The sequence below is a fragment of the Aptenodytes forsteri genome, unplaced genomic scaffold, assembly GCF_000699145.1.
Source record: "Aptenodytes forsteri isolate BGI_AS27 unplaced genomic scaffold, ASM69914v1 Scaffold333, whole genome shotgun sequence".
Taxonomy (NCBI): domain Eukaryota; kingdom Metazoa; phylum Chordata; class Aves; order Sphenisciformes; family Spheniscidae; genus Aptenodytes; species Aptenodytes forsteri.
This window is the reverse complement of record NW_008794542.1, coordinates 1,905,733-1,913,567: the sequence shown is the minus strand read 5'-3', so window position 1 is coordinate 1,913,567 and position 7,835 is coordinate 1,905,733. Positions and strand designations below refer to the sequence as shown.

Below are 7,835 nucleotides of genomic sequence, written 5' to 3'. Positions count from 1 at the left end.
CAGAAGCTAACAAGATACAAACCAACCATTTCTGTCTTTGCGGGGGAGGGATGTCTGTATATCTATACGGTGCTGCATGAGATGTTTCTGCAGGTAAAGAAATATTTAAAGTTCACACTGAACTAAACTCAGCAACTACATGCACATACAGAAGCATCACGCAAAGTTGCCTTGGATAAAGACCAAAAAACCAAGTCTGGATTAGCTCTAAACAGATTATGTACAATTCTGTCAGAATTGTCAAAACCAACAAGAAACACTAGAACAAACTGGCTCACTGAAAAAAAAAAAAAAGTCACTGGGCTCAAAACAGAATTAAACTCACTTGGAGAAGTTAAGAACTAATTATATGTTTGTGACCAGTTGGCTATTAGATAATTTCAAGACAGAAAACACAATATCTATAGGTATGTGCTTCTATCTTTTATACAATTGTTGAAGTTATTCTTCAAGCAGAACTATGAAGTTCTTAAAGATTCTGATGATACGGTCTGTAAGGCTGCAGTTTCTGTAATGAAATCCTTCTTTCTGTAAAGGATGGCCAATGGATAGCAATTTATTATAAATGTCTTAATGTATTGGTATAGCAATGAACAAATGAATGCAGTTTCTATTATTTATACGTCAAAGGCCTCAGTCAAGTCACTCGGGAGAAGCTAAAGTAGAAAGTAAGAGAGGGAGGTAGGGGACAGGAGTAGGTCGAATGGCACAAGGTCCCATCTTGCCTGTGAAACACATCTGTGGGGATTCGTAGAGGCGGAAATGGACAAATTTCCCAGTGAACAAATCAGCAAATAGAACAAAGGTATTTTAGTTAAAAGCAGAGAAGATTTAAGGTTTTAATGAACATAGATGAGGGGGCAACATGACAGCAAATATAATTAAAAGATGAATAATAAGCAAAGAATTTCTAAATTCCGATAAAGATTCACAGGTACCTTTATATGGTTCCAAATTACATGTGCCATCTTCAGATAAAGACCTGCAGATCATTAAGGCCAGGTCTGTAGAAACTTCCATTCAATGTCCCTACAAGCAGCTTAAAAAACAACCAACTAACATGTCTTTCTCCCCCACCCCACAGCACAACAGTAAAACAGCAGAGAGAGATGACAGCACATAGTCTCAAAAGTTACAGCTCACCTTACTTAACACCATCTCCTCTCTCCTAAATTATGCAGCAAAATTAACACATTCTGAGAAAAACTGCAAACTAATTAAGGATCTGGAAAAGTACACATGAAAAGTATGGGAACTGAGACTAGAATACAAAGGCAATAGTGCATGGAAAAGACGACAGCAAACTTTTAACCATCCTTTTCCATACTTGAAGGAGATGCAGAACCTGAAAGATGTCAAATTCAGAAGGCTTTATCAGATCTTTTTCAGACAGCAGTTAGCTTGCAAGTTTGCCGCTACGGAGAATCAAGACTTCCTCAACTTATTTCTCTTCAGCATACATAATTAATTTTGATACTCAACACAAAAGTATTTTTAAATAAATAATATAGGCTGTAACTCTGCGTGCTTTTGGCCTCACGCTAAGCATGTGCTACCGGGTACCAGAAATAAATATCCTTTATGGACACACTAATTGAGCACATACAGGTTTTTTCTACCCTTCTCAGAAGCATGCAACTCCAGTCTAAATAGGGCACTGTGAAAGGTAAACTACCTGTCCCAGTTCTGTAAGTCTGAATGTTCTGAAATGGCATATATTGCATGTAATCCTCCAAATGAATCCTTTCCTCTAGCCAAATAATTTCACACCATTCTCCTTTTAATCCTCTAACCTGGATTTTAACAGGATTTATTATTGAGACTATCTATATAGCTAATTGCCAAGGTTTAGATGAAGGGTTTAATATCTGTAGTTCTTCATCTAAGACCAGCACCATCCCACGCAGTTTCTTCCAAGTGTGCCAACACTGAAGTTTAGCAAGTGACCGTTCTCTTTGCCAAAACCTCAGATCTAATTTCTATTCCGTTCCAGAAGAATCAATCTATCATTCCAGAAACAGACTGCAGAAGTCTTTAAAATAATTTTGAAATGTAATCTGCCCATACCACCCGTTTCAAACAGCAGAAGCTCTACCAGTGTTGACTTTCTGGCTATTTTATGTGTCTTGGGAATAATGGCATTCACCTTTGCAGATGTTTCAATAGAAATCTGTAATGCTTCCTTATAGTTAAATGATCTATTTTTTCCAATGAAATCTCTCTCGCTCGCTCTTGCCACACCTTCGTAACAACCACTTCTGGCCCCTTCGCAGTCTTATGGATAAACTGGTACTTCTTGTATTAGTTTAATACAAAACTGGTACTGGTAGGTTTCTGCCATTCCAAATTCTCTCTCTGCTGTGTCGTCCACTTCCCATCTCAGAAACTTTTTTCAAGTGACTGTGTCACTTGTGCTTGCAAACTAAAAGAGCACATAATTTCTAGTTTTTCCTTATGGCCCTACTAGAGCATTCTCTCAAAGCAAGAAATAAGCTAGCTTGCTAAATTTCTAGTTCTAATTATTAACCAACTGAAAGAAATATCAGACAGTCTGCAACTAAGGATGAAAATAAGTCAGGTTTACTAGTTGCAATAATAAAGTTGCTAAAGTTAAACAATTAAACACAGTTCATTTTTTCTTATTTAATAAATAATATAAAAAAGTGAACCCTTTTTTTTTTTTACATTATTTTTTTTTTTTTTTACATTATTGGAAAAAACAGTTTCTTATCTAACTCCAGCAATAATACAAGCAATAATGAAACCGATTTAGATTTTTGGGTGGACATTCCATATCCTGTTTAAGTGGAGTCCAGTGTGCATAGCCTCACAACTACTGATGACTTTTCCACTCCTGGGGTTGGTCGTCTTTTGTGTTGTTCTGGTTCCATAGATGACCTCACTGTTCATTCGCAAAAAAAAAAAAAAAAAAAAAAAAAGGAATAAAATTCCTTGGTTAACATTGAAAAGAAATCCACAAAAACGTGGCAAGTTTCAACACCTGATCAAATCATAACTACTTCTATATCATCTCACAGATGTTCAATTATGTTTGTCACATCAACAGTAACACGGCATTTTATCTTTAAGCCTTGTAGAAAAAAATGAAACCCGATAGCATATGCACATACACACACAGAGTACACTTGACAAAAACACTTTTATGTGGTTTACATTTCACTTTTATTTAATCCTCAAAACTGCCCATATTGCAGGGTTTTTCTTGATGAAATATGGAACTGAGCAATTAATTCTACAAAATTATGGTAAAAACTTGCTCATTTTTCTACCTTATTGCTAAGAAACTTTACAGGTGCACAGTTTGTAAAAATAACCCTTTTAAGACTGAATGTATACACATGCTACAGGATTTAAAAAAAAAAAAGACATTAGCATAGCACCTCCAGATAGGGCAAATGCAGTGCTGAACACAGACAGAATGTTACATAGGTAGAACTGCTCATTTATTTTACAGCTTCTAAAGGGAAGAAATTGTTCAGTCCTAAAAGGGTTAAGTAAAAACCCTAATATACTTCTTTTTCTAACAAAGCTGCCACTCAATCCCACAGTACAGTGCTTGAAAACAAAGTCAAAAGTCTGGCACAGGAAAGTATACACATTTGTTCAGTACTCATAAACACAGCTGCTTTTGAAAGAAAGTAAATAATATGGTTAATAATTGAAGAGCATCTTAGTTTCAAGATGGACACCTCTATGGAGTCATTTAATCTACAAGTGGGTAGCTTACTTCCAATAGATAATTTGTTTCACTTGGCATTAATATTTTGTATATGGGGAATTCACTGACTTAATGTCTTGAGTTCATGTCTTTTCAGGTAACCATTCTGATCTTGTAAGTCTGTGCAACGAAAAGAAGTACAGAATACCATTATTAACACAGTTGTGGGATGCCCTCAGGGCAAATAATTAGGAAAAACAGCAGCAGCAGTTTATTAAAGACTATGCTAGTGTTGAATTCTGAAATGCAGTTCCAAATAAAAGAAAACAAGAAAAGGCATAGCTAAATGTGAGCACTTGATTTGCTTTTTCTTCCTATAGTTGGAACTATAACAACATTCTGAACAGACTCAATTTCTATGTATATAGAATTAACAGCAGACTTAACAGCTAGACTTGAACAGTTATAATAGTTTCATACTGAAACATTCTAAAAGTAGTTTTATCAAAATCTTGAGATATTGTTAATATCATGAAAACTGATTAACAGCTCACAAGGCCAATAAATGTAACAATATCACCCCACAGGAAAAAGTTCAGGAAGATAATATATCTGAATAACAGGACATCTTGACAACAGTAAGGACCTGGAAGACCATTTCTATACTACGGAATAACTACTGGCGACAATGGAGCCACAAGCCCAAGGGAAAAATGGGGTTTAAAATGGTCTTGTAAGCAGAACTTAGCAGTCTCTTTTTTTCACCCACTTGGCTGTAGTGTGTAGAACAGCAGAAATTAGGCTAAGTCACTACGTTCTTTACAAGTCAAGGAACATCATATCTATTGGACAAAATTATTGCAAGTAAAGAGACTGAATATAAAAAGTATTGCATTTAAATGTAAAAATTTTAAAATAATGAGTAAAAAAGCAGGTGTCAAGTTCTGAAAAGCTATTTTAAATAGTCTTTCAAGGTTAAAAGGCTTGTTATAGTTTGCCTACTGTGTGTATATCATGGTTTGTTCTTGAATACCCTCTAAATCTGATGTATATATCACTTATTTTAATTCTCAGTCTAATTAGTGATGAAAATCTGTGGCTCTCGAATTAAGCCGTACTGTAAGATACTTATGTGCTTCTAACAAAAACACTGTGAAATGATTCCTGCCACAACACAAAATGCAATTCTATAGCACGTACAAAGGTAAACAGATTTGCAAGTAAATGCCAGTAAACAGTTTAAAACAGAGATAAGGCCACAATGAATTCTGCCCTTGGTCACTGAAACGGAGATGAGGTGAGGCAGTATTCACTAGTGCTAAGAACCAGCATTGCAACTATGTCATGGGAATAAGTTTCGTAATATAGAATAGCAAATATGAAGGCCTGTAGTAGAATACAAGCACATTTTAAAAGGACAGTGGCACTGATTTTACTATTAGCTAAATACGCTTTATAACCGGTTTCTTCCTTTAACCACATTGTTTTCACACATACAACGGATCACTAAAGCAAACAAGTAGAATGGAGCGTCAAGAGTACACAAATATGGTGCAGAGACAATGCTTTAAAATGGTTGTGGGTGTTGAAATTGGAATAAGTGGTCAGAAATAAAACCCCTATGAAAATGGTCAACAGATAAGCTTGTAAGCAATGCACTGTAGGAAGCCACAGGTTCACATTTACACAGCAGTTGTGGCTCTTGCTTTAGGGTATAGAAAAGGCTGAACACACCATAAAATTTGTATTTTGGCTTTTAAAGAGGAAGATCACACTATCAGAACTTGTCCTATGAGTCTATACCTAGTTCTGTGACTACAAATGAACTACTGGGGTATACTTTCAAATACAAATGAAGCAGGCAGGTCCACAAGGAGGGACAAAACATGGCAAAGTCAAAATGAAAAACAAATGCAACAACCAACAAAGTCAAAGTGCAAATGAGCCTTGAATTTATGATGGAGAGAAGACTTGAATGTTGCACAAGCTGTTGGCAGGGAGAGAAACCCACAGGAAATAAGGATGGGAGGAGTCGACATCTTCATAGTGCTTTTACGATTTTCTATTCGCCCATTTCTAAGTAATAAAATTTACTTCTAGTTATTATGGTATGATCACTTCACAATGAAAGCACGTTCTCAATACAAGTGTTACACCAAAGTCTGGCCTAATTTACTGAACAGTATGAAGAAAAACATGCTTGTTGTGATTCTCAAGTGATGAAGGGCATCATCTACCAATCCCATTTGTAGCACATACTTCTCATGGTATTTTAGTTACATGCCAACAAGACAGAAGACATGCTGCCAAATGAAGTTATTGGGAACATTCCACTTTCAAAATAAAACATTTAACTTACACTTAATACAAATTATGTACAAGATTAGAAAAACCTGAACAGATCCTGAAACATTTTCAGATGCAATATGACTGAGCAAGGAAGAGGGGGAGTAACCCAGTAACAACCCTTCAAAAACACCAACGTATGCCTGTGACATGAACAATCATTAATATGACTGCTTGAGATCCCACTTTAAAAAGAAACTCATGTAATGTTAGAACCTCATGAATTATCACTATAAATACATATTTAAAAAAGGAAAACAGAAATAACTATTAACAATGACTGAAAACAGAGCACTAAAGTTAACATACATTGCATGTATTGCAGGCAAGGCAGAGGCATTTTTTAAAGCTTTTGCACAGACTTCATATAATCTTAAAAAAAATATGCTGGCCTTTACAAGGTTCTACTTGCTGAAATAAAAACAATTTCAGTTCATAAAAAGTCACAAGACTTCAGTGAAAAAAAAGGAACAGTTCCAGCCACAGACCAAAAATATATATATTTTTTTAAAACTGGAAGAGTATGGTAATTAGATTATACAAGCATGGTCAGGCTTGGAACCTGAATATACTTCAGAGCAAAAGCTCAGAGGAAAAAAAAATATAAACTATTTGGTAACAAAAGTGTACTATATGTTGTGATACAAAAAAGGTATGGTGAAAATGTACCTTTTATACTAAAGCTTATACAAGTTCCTTGGTCCATAAAAACTATGTTGCGTTCATGTTTTCTAGTTTGCTCAACATGTATCCCAGCCACATTTTTTGTTTCTTGCCCATTAAAAAAAACAGCTGAAAAATAGATTTTCAATAAAGTTCTTATGTTTCGGATGTTGTTTTTTTTTTTTATTGTGGCTTCTATATTTAAGATCAGCACTTGCAGGTAACAAGGTTCAAATAATATCACCTAAAATGGAAAGGTGTTTTTCCATGAAACCACAAAAATTGTTCAGTTCTCTTGAATGTAGCACTTAAAAGTCAGTTAAAGTCCAGACAAACAATAGTAGTTAGGAAACTACAGTTGCTGTAGATGATGTGACATTGGTTGGATTTGTGCTGACGTTTGTGTAGCTTCCCTCGCTGTTTGTATTTGTTTCACTGGAAGCCATGAGGCTTGAGTTGGCTCTGAGGATTGCTCCAGCAGCACTGCAGTGTGGTCGTGGCCCTGGTTCCGGTGTGTATGTAAAGGTAAGGCTGGTGGAGTAAATTATGCCATCGTTACGGACCAAAGTTACTGGAACCTGGACTGGCTGACGGACCCACCTCCAACCCTCTCGAAATGCAGAAATGTCTGGAACAACACATAGCATGCTCTCTGCGCATCTGAAAAACAGGAGAGTCAACTGAGCATAATAAAACTTAAGCTTAAAGAATAGAATAGAACAGAATAGTTCAGTTGGAAGAGACCTACAACAATCATCTAATCCAACTGCCTGACCGCTCCGGGGCTGAGCAAAAGTTAAAGCATATTATTAAGGGCAGTGTTCAAATGCCTCTTAAACACTGACAGGCCTGGGGCATCGACCACCTCTCTAAGAAGCCTGTTCCAGTGTTTGACCACAGCTTTGAACCATTCCCATGCACCCTGTCACTGGGTACCAGGGAGAAGAGATCAGCACCTCCCTCTCCACTTCCCCTCCTCAGGAAGCTGTAGAGAGCACTGAGGTCGCCCCTCAGCCTCCTTTCCTCCAACCTACACAAACCCAGAGTCCTTAGCCACTCCTCATAGGACATTTCCTTCCAGCCCTTTCACCAGCTTTGTTGCCCTCCTCTGGACACATTCAAGTACCTTAACAGCCTTCTTAAATGG

At 36.6% G+C, this 7,835-nt stretch overlaps 1 protein-coding gene across 1 annotated transcript in view; it reads right to left on the bottom strand.

The window, feature by feature from the left end:
• Positions 1 to 277: 277 nt before the first annotated feature.
• Positions 278 to 7,835, bottom strand: part of RBPJ (recombination signal binding protein for immunoglobulin kappa J region) — a 33,026-nt gene continuing 25,468 nt past the window's right edge. The window contains exon 10 of the mRNA XM_009272298.2: positions 278 to 7,348. Coding sequence (XP_009270573.1) covers positions 7,033 to 7,348 — 316 coding nt within the window. The 3' untranslated portion in view covers positions 278 to 7,032. The remainder of the gene's footprint in view (positions 7,349 to 7,835) is intronic.